At 34.8% G+C, this 14,041-nt stretch overlaps 1 protein-coding gene across 1 annotated transcript; it reads right to left on the bottom strand.

Moving 5' to 3' along the window:
- Positions 1–2,169: 2,169 nt before the first annotated feature.
- Positions 2,170–14,041, bottom strand: LOC129414815 (taste receptor type 1 member 1-like). The gene is made up of 6 exons (XM_055168922.2): positions 13,559–14,041; positions 13,141–13,438; positions 11,546–12,286; positions 4,365–4,577; positions 3,801–3,921; positions 2,170–3,638 (listed from the first exon to the last, which is right to left on the bottom strand). Exons 1-6 carry the CDS (start codon positions 13,732–13,734, stop codon positions 2,707–2,709), a joined length of 2,481 nt encoding a protein of 826 aa, XP_055024897.2. The 5' UTR covers positions 13,735–14,041; the 3' UTR covers positions 2,170–2,706.

Genomic DNA, 14,041 nt, shown 5'->3' with positions numbered 1-14,041 from the left:
ATCACCCCATAGATTTTGGATGGGATTTAGATCCGGACTCTGGCTGGGCCATTCCAAAACCTTGATCTTGTTTTGGTGAAGTAATTACTTTGATGTTTAGTGGTGTGCTTTGTGTCATTGTCATGCTGTAAGGTGAAATTTCTCTTCATCTTAAGTGTTTTGGCAGAAGCTTTAAGGTTTTGGGCCAAAATTGACGGGTATTTGGAGCTATTCATTTTTCCATACACCCTGATTAAAACCCCAGTTCCAGTCGAAGAAAAGCAGCCACAAAGTATGATGCTGTCACCTTCATGCTTTACTGTGGGCATGGTGTTCATTTGGTGATGTGATGTGGGTTTTATTGCACCAAATATATATTTTGGTATAACGGCTCAAGTTCAACTTTGGTCTCAATGGACTATAATACATTATTCCACATGGATTGGGATATAGAAATATTTGTTTTTACAAACTTTAGATGGACTTGATAATATTTTTGGTTAAAAAATGCTTATAGCCCAAACATGAAGAATTCAGGAGATTTTTGTCACATGTAGGGAGCAAAAAGTACTTGCCAGATATTGTTACAATTCTTTTCAGGTTGCTGTAGGACTCTTGGCAGCCTTCCTTACCATTTTTTCCCTGGTTTTCTCATAAATTTTAGGTGTATGCCCTGGTCTTAGTAATGTCAATGTTGTGCCATATTTTCTCCACTTGTTGATTATTGTTTTTACAGCACTCCATGGTATATTCAGGGTCTTGGAAATGTTTTTAATCCTCTGTTGATTAAGATTTTTCAACAATGGGGTCATGTACCTGCTGAGTAAGCTCTACACAGACAATGGCTTTTTCAGTGGGATGATACTTAGAAAACATCCTTTAGGACCAGGCACACTTCATTAATAGTTAAAAAGTTATTTTAATTGATGACAGGTATGTACTACTTCATATTTAACTTAAGTCTAAATGTGACTGGTTGCTTCTGAACACTGCCACAATCACTATTGTAAAAGGGTGTGCACACCCATGCAACCTGGTTATTGTACAACTTTACTTGCCATTTTTTCACCACAAAATTATTTTTAATGTTTTTTACTTTAATATATAGGTTTGAAGTAGGGAATTAAGTTGGAACAGGTTTCAAAATGATTCGTCTTGGTTTCATTTTATAAATCACAAAAACATGCTATTTAAACAGGGGTGTGTAGACTTTTTATATCCACTGTACATATTTCTTTTTTTACAGTAAATGAATGCAAGCGAAGATGGAAGGTGCTGAGGGATGGTTTTGGTAGACACAGAAAAGGGAAAAAAAATGCCCAGTGGTTCTGCTGGAGGCACCATCAAAGAATGGAAATATGAAAGAGTTAAGTCTTTTCTGTTGCCGTATATGCAGCCTAGAAGGTTAGTATGTTAATTTTTTTACTTATATTTTTACTTACTCTTATTATCCTTGAAAAATTGATTTAGCTTTACAAAATACATATTAACATAAAAACATTTCTTGTCCTGAATGTACAAGTAGACTTGTGTGTTTGTGTGAATATGTTATTAACATAAATTAATTCAATTATAGTTCCAGAAACACTCTGTAGATTGAGGAGAATGAACCTGTGGAGATGTCTGTGGCCGAAGTGGACGTTGATCCAGACCTGAGTAGACCTTACAGCCCCCTTACTCCCATACAGAGGCCAGTAACACCCTGTCAGAGCTCAGAAGACCCCACACAACAGTCTGGCTCCTCCACACCACCAACAACTGGATCAAGAGGTCCCAACCCTATACCTCCCCCTATTCACCCCAGAGTACAGGAATTAATGACTGAAGTGTTATGCTTTTGAATGGCTCTCGCGGCAATGTGATGTCACACCAATATGTTTGTGCAGCGATGCATGAATTTAAGAGCAAGGGGGGCCTAAAAGTCTTACTCTGGTTAAAGCGGGCTAATTAATCAAATCTGTGTATAGTGTCTTCAGAAGCCAAGTGCAAAGTGGTACAAGTCTCATGCTGGAAAGTGGACTAACTGGCCAAACCCGGCTAGAGATCCGACACGGATCAAGTCATTCACAATGAGAAAAGTGGACAAAGGACAAGCACATGTATGGACATTTTATGAGCAACTTTCTTATGTTATCTTTATTTCAGTCTTTTCATGAATTACAATAAAATTACATTAAAAAATAAAAAAAATTTCATTAAATAACATATTATTGGATAAATGCTTTTTAATTTTAAAAACCACATGTAAATAATTAAAATAGTCAAGAATGAAAGATTTTAACATACAGTTTAAGAGATGCATCACTAGGTAAAGTGTTTTTGTTAGCACTGAGACCTTGATCACCTGCTGCTTCAGAGATTGTCAGAGAATCTTTGGTATTTTACTTTGCGTGAGTTTACCTAACCAGGTGAGAAAAGAAAAAGTGCTTTCTAATGTATCTTTAATGTATCTACAGTATTTGTACAACTATCTAAAACTAAAAGCAATCAAAACATCCACACTGTAAACATTTCTGTAGAAATTACAGTATTACTGGGTATTACTGGCAACTAGCTACCAGTAACTTGCTGATTTTACATTTATGTTATATGTTATAAGTTAAATGAATATAAAACATTCTTTCAGTCCTTATCTTCTACAGTAAGTTACTGGCAACCAGCTGCATAATTACAGCAATTTTTTACAGTGCATGTGAAGGATTTAATGTGCAACATCATTGCTGTGGTTTAATTTTTACTAATAGTTTGTGTGTAATTTTGAATAGATGTTTGAAAGTATGCAGCAGTGTTCTTCTTCGGTTGAAATAACATGATGTAAGATTTTGGTATGAAATAGCAAAAGAGAATTCCATATGTACTGGATATCTGAACAAATGCATTCATAAGAAAGTTGTCTCTGCTATTTAGGAGAAACGCAGCTGTCAAGAATGCGATCCAGATCACAATATAAAAAATTATACTAAAGGTTATTGATTTGGCCTCATTGTAATTTTTAGGAAGATCTCGTGCCATGTAAGAAAACAAGATACACAAGGCACCAAGAACAACATTTATGAATGCAACTGTGCTAATGGGTATAACATGCCCTAATTTACAGGTGAGAAATATCTGTTGTTTAAAAGACAGTACGTCACTGAAGGTTTTAGGAGGTCCGAAAGTCATCCACATAACACAAACAATAAAATAAAAGACAGAGAAAGAGATGACAAACATCCACTGGCCATTGTACTTTACCCACAACCTGTGCATATTAGGGAACTCATTCATTTTGAAGACACAAACTATTTGAAAGGCACGAACGGTTAAACAAGAGAGACAGATAGTATAGAAAAACATGAATAGGACATTTCTTAATATACATTTTATAGACGTGGGTTCTCCAAAGAAAAAGAATGCACTTAGGCAAGACATAATCAGACACACTAACATTAGGAAAGACATGTTGCCACCAGAAGATCTCACTACTGGTGTGTTGTAATTGTAAGCGAAAATGAATACCATGATAATGAGAAGAGTAATCAAGCATACATTAGAAAATATAAGTGCAATGGAGGGGATATCTGTGAACTGTAGATAGATAACAGAGCGTGTCTGACATGTCGCACTGCCCCCATAAGACCATTCATTCTCTGCACATGGAAAACAGATGTAGGGGTCCCCTGGAATAAAAACAAAGATATGAATGTTTTAATACATGCCAAATATGAATCTTGTAATGACTAATGTAAAACAGTTCATAAAGTTAAAAATTCTATATAATATGATAGTACAGTATTGTCCTGGATTTATGAAGCCTATGACTCACTACTTAAGGTACTTACGAGAATAATTCACATAGCTGTTTTGTGGACATTTATTACAGAGAAAGCAGCAATCATGATATCCCACATGTTCTCTTGAAAATCCCTCCTCACACTCAACAGAGCAGTTTGAGAAAGGAACCTTTATAGAATAATAAAGAGTGTAACAAGTTCATCTAGGCTGCTAAATGTATAAATGAAGCCTACAAAGACCATGGGTGTCATAAGCAAAAAAAAAAAAAAACATTTACTGGAGTAGATGCCATTTTCTTGTATTAAAAGCTTTGTTTTCCTTGATGTGTTATGGGAGTGCAGGCGTGAGTAGTGAAAACACGAAATGGATGATTATTTATATGGATTTTATACAAGCCAAGTGTAACTGATTTTAGGAAGCAGCAGTGGGGAAGTAAAGGCTGACGCTAAAATGTAGTTTAATTAATTTGGGAATTCCTCTAGTGGAATGTATATGACTAAAGGCACTCTTAGTGAACAGATGTGCTAAGTTAGAGAAAAAGTGTGTGGGTCCAGTATTATTGGTCTTAAATATATGAAGGCCATGACCAAGAGTAATAAAGGGTAACTTACAGAAGTATTGTTATGCCAGGGCATGAGTGAGTTGTTGATGGTAAAATTAATTTCTGGATATGTGTCATAAGTGCCCACCATCTCAATCCATGGAGAATTTATTTCAGTGTGCCAGACCACGACTGCATAACTGACAATTCGATCGCCATTAACATCATATTTCACCTGATGGTTATTGAGTGTGAAATCCAAATTCTTGATTTCTTCCAGAAGCTGTTGTGAAGTGAAAAATAAATGTTCATAAAATGTTAAAAAAATTATAAATAAATGTTCATAAAATGTTAAAAAAATTATAACAAATTACAATAAGTACTTTATTAGAAGTGTGTTGCAGTAGTTATACATTTTCCATTATATACATATAACTATATTTTATGGCGTAATAGCACTTTTGGGAGTACTTCCACACGCCTGAAAAGTCCTCTCATCTTCTCACTCACATAAAGGGAGAGGCAGGGTGTTACAGCGCCGAGTCAGAAGTACTCCCAAAAGTGCTATTACGCCATAAAATATAGTTACTCTTTTAAATCCGCTTAGAAAAGCGCTATGTTTTATTTTGTTCCACCTAACTTGCTCGTATAACTACTCGTCTTAAATAGGAAAAACGTTGATGTGTTTGGTCATTTCTAACTTTATCTCTAAATGGCAGCATTGAATGAATTGGGCTAAGCTAAATGCTATCGTAGCGTCGCAGCGCGCTCCAGCGCTTACGTGCACACACACAGATGATAGAGGGATGATTCAACAGTTCTTAGTTAAGGTAATAACATCTTTTAATATTAAAAATGAGTAGACTATTCCTTTAACTTAACCACTGTAACATAGCTTTTTAAATACTTGTGTATATTCAGAGTTGATTCTTAACGAGTACATTTTCTAATGATTTCTCAAACGTTTTGATTTTTGAGATGCAAGTAAAGTGATTTTCAGTCCTATTCAGCTATTCGAGGCAGTTCTTTGTAGACAAAAGTATTTATTGATTGACACATTATTGAAATAGCTATTAGACAGTTACCTTGTGTTTCATGTGATGCTCAACTAACGTTTTCATGATTAAAGATATCAAAGATATCTTATAATGTGTAAGTATGTTTACATCGCCATAGAACGATAATTACAAACTTAACGTTACATATTTAGACACACGTGCATATTTTAAAATAAGATTATTTTACATAAATGTAAAACTAGGACTCGTTATATTCTTTAAAATATTGTGTATATAGTATAATAGCACATTAGGTAGATGAACGCTTTATTTGTAATTATCCTACTTCATAAAGCTTATTGATCTGATATTGTCTCGTCCTGAGATCGCTCGTGTGCAGCCAACATAAACTTCAAGAGTAACACCGCGGATGGAGCAAACATCTATCTTCTCAACTTGGCTTTCACCGTGCAAAACGTTCCGTTTAACATATTTTATACTTAATCTTATACTTATATATAACTCAAAAATACCCAAATGAAAATGAACCATGCTTTTACTATAGTAAAAGTGTAGTAACCATGTTTCTTTCATTGGACTAATAAAGTTAACATTTGTATAGCCACAGTATTACTTAAAATAAGCAAGAGGGTCAGTGTGGTTAAGCTCCTCCCTCCTGCACGCAAAGGGTTGTGGACAATATTAGCCGTTAGAGTGTGCATTGATCTGCACTTCGAATTCTAACCGGAAATAGTAGACCATACGGGTATCTTTGGGATACTCATTTCAACATACTACGATTTGGGACGTACTAATTCTAGTTTCGAATACTATTTAGGACGGGTAGTATGCGAATTGGGACTCAGCATGTTTGTCGATACAGAGCAGAGCCCATTATCAGTACAAAGGACTGTCCGTTAGAGTGGTGGTCCAAACGTGCAGGTTTTCACAGCAGGCTGGCCGCTATTGCACAGAAGTACTTGGCCACACCCGCAACATCTGTACCATGTGAAAGGTTGTTTTCTCTTGCTGGTCAAATTGTACACAAAAAGAGAGTTTCTTTGTCATCTGAAAATGTAAATGACCTTGTATGTCTTAGCAACTCGCTTGCTGCAGAGGAGTAAAAACAAAGTAAAGTTAGAAAAATGGATAAATGCAATTAATTTATCAATGTCAACTGAACCTTTATCACTGAAAGTTTTTTTTTTTTTTACAAACATGGACTTTACAGACTAAAATGTCCCATACACAGTAAAACTTTTTTTGTTCAAACACTAACTCACTCTAACAGGGACACTTGTCACTAAATATGTTGCTCGCTAATCAAGAAAAATGGGTAACACTTTACAATAAGGTTCATTAGTTAAAGGCGGAGTCCATGATGTTTGAAAGCCAATGTTGATATTTGAAATCACCTAAACAAACACGCCCCAACCCCAATAGATTCTGGACCTTCTGTTGATAGACCCGCCCCACACATACGCAACCCGGCATTTGATTTGATTTGATTGGCTATAAGTGTGTTTTGGTAGTCGGCCCGTCTTCTTTCCAAAGCGTTTTTCAAACATCGTGGACTCCGCCTTTAATGTATCAACTAACATAAACAAACAATAAGCAATACGTTTGTTACAGTACTTATTAATCTTTGTTCATGTTAGTTAATAGAAATAAAGCTTTTAATTGTTTATTCATGTTAGTTCACGGTGCATTAACTAACGTTAACAAGATTTTAATAAAGTATTAGTAATTGTTGAAATTAACATTAATAAATGCTGTATAAGTGCAGTTCATTATCAGTTCATGTTAACTAATGTAGTTAACTAATGTTAACTAATGAACCTTATTGTAAAGTGTTACCGAAAAATGTTTCTGCTGGTACCTGTTCAGAAAAAAAACATATATAAATGTTAACTACCTGTTTTAATTTTATAACCGAGGCTATGAGCATAACGTCGCTGCCTGATGAAACTCACGTATGTCCAAAACGGTAACTTTTCAGAAAGTGAAAAAAACACCGTATATCAAAAGCAGTTGAATGTAGCGTTGTCATACTTGGTACGGCATATTTGCATGTAACCATATTCTTGCCAGTGTCATGATATAATCCACATTTGACCAAAATTGAGTTTAAATGGACATGCGTGCATATTTTACAGTAACTTTGATCGATACGCGTTCTTCCGATCATTAATTAGAATGGCCAAAGTCGTGTTTCGTATTGACAGATGAATACGCTCAGTTTATTAAATAGCCTACGTCTTGGTTAAATACGCTTACTTTATTTAATATTAATTATAAGTGTATTAAATGTCTCTTGCAAACCATTAAGGGACAATGAATCAATACACTGACATGGTAATGCTACACAACAGGGGCGTCAGTTTGTGTTGAAAAGTGGTGGGGACAAAAGATCTTATAAAAACATTACTGCAGGACGGGAAAAATATTGAATAACGCGCATCAAAAATGGGCATAGCGTAGGCCAGTCAACAACAAGAAAATACTCAGCATAAATGTATAAACCCTCAACAATGTCGACTGCACACATGTAACAGTCCCTGCAACGCCAGCTCAACCGAACAATGCCAAAGCACCATACCGTAGAAAACAGCAGCGCGTTTAATAAATGATTACAATGAATTTCATTACACATGTACATGAAAACACACCATAAGCATACAACACAACATATGTGACACTAGACCACAAAACCAGTCTTAAAGGGACACTTCACCCATTTGCATTAAGCTTTGTATAGTTAGAACCCCAGTCATGTTTTTGAATGGTCATGCATCATTTCCTCAGTTACCGCTGAGACAGGAGAAATACAGATTGGGAGTGTTGCACTTCCTTCTTTCAATGATGTAAAAATCATCATATTGCATCATTGAAAGAAGGAAGTGCAATATCTTTGTTGAGGGAGTGAGACTACAAACATCCCTTTTCTTTGTCAAATAGGCACCAAATTCTAAATGTATGTTACATTTCGACTACAAATATGATGCTCTTTCAATAAAGATTAAGGTTTCTACGGGTGAAATGCCCCTTTAAGCATCGCTTGATTTTTCAGAACATTTTAACCAAATGCTTTCAAAAAGTGGTGGGGAAATCCCCAGCGTAAATATCACCAATGCTAGACAGATACTTTGTTTGCACAGTCCTACCGTAATTAAGTAACTCCTAGATCTTAGTCTGGTGTCCGGGGGAAACGTTTACCTCGAAGGAAAGTCATTGTCATGTTTATTCGGCTATATCCAGTGCTGAGGTTCGATGAAACTTTACGAGACCGGCGAGATGCTTCACAGGCGGAAGATATGCGGCGTGATTGACAGCTTTGACACCAAACGGGTACGTGAAAATCAGATGACATGATTTCACAAGTTTTCATTGGCTATTTAGGTATGTGACGCATACTGTATATGGAAATGAACCTGGACATTCAATCTGTCGAAAAATCTCAAAATCGTCAAAATGAACATACGTGATTTTCATCGGACAGCGACGATAAGTTGTTTTTGCCCTGACAGTGGCAAATCCCTTTGGTTTTATATTTGACTACACTAATGTTTAAGTTGAGATTTCCATGAAATATTTTAACTACAACAATCTAATACTGGTGAAAAAAAGCACCTTATTTGATCAAAGTGTTTGCAAACCAAATATTATTGCACTATATTGTTCATATAGCAGTACTTTTAAAATAAATGTGGGCAATATGCCACTTTTGAATTATTTTTTTATTTAGCGGATAACAATGTGATTAATTGCGATTAATCACAGTAAACCCATGCGATTAAAAACTAATCATTGCCCAGCACTAATTAAAATATATAAATATATTATTTATTTTTTCTATTATACTCTTAAAATGAAAATTCTAGAATCACCCCTGATCACATACATACTAAACATGGGTAAGGTTTTAGGTAAATTAGGCTATGATTAAACTCAATGTATGAGTAGCAGCAAATCCTAAATCAAATTAAACATCTCTACTTGCCACAGGTGATTTAGAATAGTTTTGGAAAACAAATCGTACAGAATAAAGATGCATAAGGTATATCTACAACCAAAAGAAGTAGGGGTGCACGATAAATACGTGAGAAATAAAAAAAATAAAAATTCTCTGATCACATTAAAAAGCTTGATTGCTTCTGAGGTGTGTTGGAATGTGTTCTTGGGTTGGGGCATTTGCCTGTGAGCCTGTAATTTCTCAGGAGACATGGGGGTTGTCTCATTCATTATATTATAATGCAACATTACATCTGACCTAACAGTCATGACTCCAGCCAGACGTTACATGTCAGTGTCCTAAACAATGTTATAATGGACTGTTTAACATCCAGAAATGAAGGATCAGATAATAGAGACGTTACTGAAGAGGAGGAGTCCCGATGATAGTCATGCTATTGTCACAGGGCCACCTGCGCTGTGCTTGCTATTTTAAATGTAAGCTACAAATTAAAATAGTTGTGCCATCTAAACATACAAGACTCTGCACATGATAAACAATGTAAAACTTTACTAAAAGTAAAACAATAACAGTGAACAGATGTGGTTCAGATAATATAATAACATAATAATGTTCAAATCTTAACAAAGTGTTGTGTGTTCTTTGGGGTCAAAGTGACCATTTTGTATCTTTACCAACACTATTAGTGACTAAAATAAGTCTTTTACCACAGTAAAGTGACTTTTATTTGTAATACTTGACTGTTGTGCTTATATTTTGATTGCCTTTCTTTAAACCTGTTTTCTCAAAATTCCATTCCTGTAAATCACAGCGATCAGCCGACCTCAGATAACCATAACTTTTATTTTCTTCCAACATAAGTAGACTCTGAGACATCTTTTTCTGATATGTATCTACGTTACGGAGTAACACATTTGCAAGATATCCGTCTATGGCACTATGAACGATGTCTACACTGACTGACCCACGCTCAGACACTTCAGCTAGTTAGTTTGGTTCACGTCATGTTGAGAAGAGGTTGTTTGTTCCGCGTCGTGAAAGCAAAGCCGTTTTATTTTCACTTCCAAAGGATGATTTGTATGATGTGGACTACTCATTAAATCGACAAAGACGCGGTTCGGTGAAACAATCGACAAAGAAAGAGAAGTGTTTGTGAACACTTTTTACATCAGAAACAAGATGTGCAAGTGAGTCAGTGCTACAGTATCTCTCTTTTTCCACTTGTTTACCTGTTTTTGAATTTAGAACACTGCATTATGCTGTCATCTCGGCATAAATTTTAAAGTTTCAAAAGATAAAGATGTAAACCACTCACATTTTAAATCTATCTTATTACTCAGAGAATTGATAAAACATGAAGCAAGATGTTTGTTTACAAACTGTAATGTTTTGTCAGACACATTTGTTTGTACATATGTGCCATTATAATGGCAATGGGCGTTTCATGTCTGACATCCACTGTCTGCGGATAGACTTATTACAGCAAACTGGGCCAGCTGGGCAAGAGCAAACAGGTCTGTTGATATTAGTAAGGATTTAGGGGTTAGGGAAGGTTTCTGTTTTCATAAGCCGTTAATAAGTGTGAATATGCAGGGATGATATTTGATGAGATGGCTTTTCTGAGAGGGGAATGCAGAGTTCTGGGAAGTCAGCACAAACATTGGCTTATTTTTTCTAAGTTTGATGATGCTTCCAGATAAAAGAATGCTAAAGTTAAGTTTTCAACTCCTTCTGCACAAAGGCAAAGAGGTTTACTGTAGAGTGTTCCTCTTTCTTGAAATTCGATTTTTTAAATGATTGTATTTTCCTTATAATATGGTCAGATTTGTTTGTAAGCATATTGGGGCATCTTTGCATAGTCATACCTTACATTTTATTTTTATTATTTTAAATTGTGATCAAATTTACAAGTTAAGATGTTAAGTTTGTTACAACATTGGTTAAAAGATTTCAGCCTTTGCAACCAGTGAGTAGAACAGACATTGAAATTTCATGTAATCGCAAATTTTGATTTCATCAAATGCACAAAAAAAGTGGGACATATTTTGAGGGTTTTCACTGTGGTGGAAATTTAAAGGGAATTTTGTGTAAAAAACATAAAAAAGCTTATGGGGAAAAAAATCATAAAATAAATGTTTTTACATTTTTTTTAAAAGAAAAGTTTTTTGACATTTATGCAGAATTTAAGTGGAATCACAGAGTGCCCAAATTTGTCCACTAACAGCAGTGATAAGTAACATCAGTTTAGGGTTAAAAACATATTTCAATGTATTTACTCACCATGTATGGCTTAACTGTTGTATTTTTGTTGCATTGGTTCATATTGCAGTGCAGAACTTTATGTAATGCATGAGCTATGGTGTATATGGCAGCGTAGATGGAAATAGAGAATGTGGGATCTTCATTTATAATTTCCTCTGCGGTCACCAATGAGCAGTTGTCACAATCTTGATTACATGTATTTGTGTGGATTTCACTCTCAGTGTTATCATTAGGATAAACCTCAGTTGTTTCTTTGGTTTTATAAATAAATTCATTAAATCCTGGCAATGACAAAAATCTCTCTGTAATGCCAATAATTGTTCCAATTTTCTCAATTCCTGGCTCTTTTAGAAGCTGCTGATTCATGGACCATGTTTCACTTGCAATCCAAACTTTGTCTCGGATGTTGTTTGTAATGGCTGCTTTGATGATATTTTTTGCATATTGTCGCGCAGCGAAAACAACAATAACATTGATGTTGAGCTTATCAATCTTTTGAAGAGTTAGACTGTAGTTTGCACTTTGTCTCAGAATCTCTTGATAAGCCAAACAAATGCCAGTATTTTTGATATAATTGTTAAACAGTTGAAGGCCTTCTTCACTGTCTGGGTCTCCAAGAAAAGCAACCCAGTTCCATCTAAACCACCGGATGATGTAACTAATCATCTGTATCAAGTCTTTGTTACTAGGGATTGTTCTTATAAAAGATGGATACTGAAGTTTATTACTCAATGTATAGCTGGTAGCTCCATAATTAACCTTTAAGAAAGAATAAAGTTTTTATTAAATTTACATGACAATTTGCCTCTAACTTTACATTTATTATACATTTATAACACTCAATGTTTAGTTTTATGCACAAAAGTACTTACAGTGGGTAAAATAAGTATTGAACACAACACAATTTTTCTCAGTTAACATATTTCTAAAGGTGCTATTGATATGAAATTTTCACCAGATGTTGCTAACAACCCATGCAATCTACACATTCAAACCATGCTGTATATGTCCATAAATAAGTTATTTGTAATAATGTAAAATGACACAGGGAAAAGTATTGAACACACTTACCAAAATGTATTTAATACTTTTACAAAAGCCTTTGTTGGTAATGAAAGCTTCAAGATGCATAATGTATGGAGAAACTACTAGTCAACATTTGAAGTGGATCAAAACCTTTCCTAAAAGGTGTTTTAAAACCAATTCACAAAAACCTGTTGTATTCTTAGGACAACTTTGATGAACCTTTTTGATCCACTTCAAATGTTGTCTAGTATAGTTGCATGCATTGCTCAGGTGTGATTTTGACCCTTTTTATTCTTCCACTTCAATTCTTCTTTTCTTTGAACTCTGATCTTTAGGTTTTTTTTCCATACATTTCAATTGCATTTATGGAAATCTATGGTTTAATTTCTTTGCATTTCTGAAAATGTCATGTCAAAAGCACCTTTAGAAATATATTTACAAAAAAAAAATGGTGACATTTTCAATACTTATTTTACCTGTTGTATATGTGTCTTTGTGTTAAAGTCTGTCAGCACTGGATGAAGTATGTGTGTGTTTAAAACATTAATAATTTACCAGTAAAACATTATTAAACATGAATAATTTACCATTGGTATAAGGTCCATTGTGATCAGTGGTGCAATATTAATTGTTCTTGTGTTTCCATAAGGTCCTGTTAAAGCAATGACTTTAGTCTGATGGCTGTTGAGTTTTTCTTTAGGTTTTATTGATCCGTTCTGTGAGATAAAACTGAAGACTGAAGGAAAATTCTTAGTGTCTGAACAATGATCAAAAACTTCATAACCCAGAGAGACATTGGGCAGCAGGGTGCTTGAGTTATTAATCTCCTCAACAGCAAACCTCATTACTTGAAACATCTTATAGCCTGAGTTTGAGAAAGTTTGCCTATAGCAGAAAACATTTGTAAGGTAGATAATCACTGTTAAGTATTGTCTCAGAAAAGTGTAATAATCATCCAGATAATAATAAATAAACCTGAAAAATGTAAGAAATATTATTGCTTACCTGGAACATTCAATGGCTTCTGGGGAGAACAGGGGTGCTGCATGTTCAGCTTCATGTATTGGAAAAAGTCCACCCAATAAGTAATCTCCATCTAAACTGAACTCAGATGATGAACAAGAAATGTTGATGCAGTTAATAAGGGCCACAAGGAAAGTGTAAATGCGACTCAGAAACATGTTTTAAAATGGATTGTTTCTCATGAAACAGAGATGTGTGGTGGTTATTATACTACAGTTTAATTTGCTTAAAACCAAATTTAATTTGCTTGAACCACATTGTTTATTCACATGTCTGGGCATCACTCAGGCCTGGTTTGACAGACGGCTTAACTAAAGCCAGGTCTAGGTCTCAGTTAAATTAGTATATTTAAGCATCTTTATAAACATGCTTTACAAGAATATGGCGCTACTTTTTTTCTTTTTTATTGAATTTCATCAAAACATACAGTGTTTGAGAGCAAAACAATTATAATGTATTTAAATA

The sequence above is a fragment of the Misgurnus anguillicaudatus genome, chromosome 5 (assembly GCF_027580225.2).
Source record: "Misgurnus anguillicaudatus chromosome 5, ASM2758022v2, whole genome shotgun sequence".
In the NCBI taxonomy this organism is placed as follows: Eukaryota; Metazoa; Chordata; class Actinopteri; order Cypriniformes; family Cobitidae; genus Misgurnus; species Misgurnus anguillicaudatus.
The sequence above is the reverse complement of the archived record's forward strand: the minus strand, read 5'-3'. Positions and strand labels throughout refer to the sequence as shown.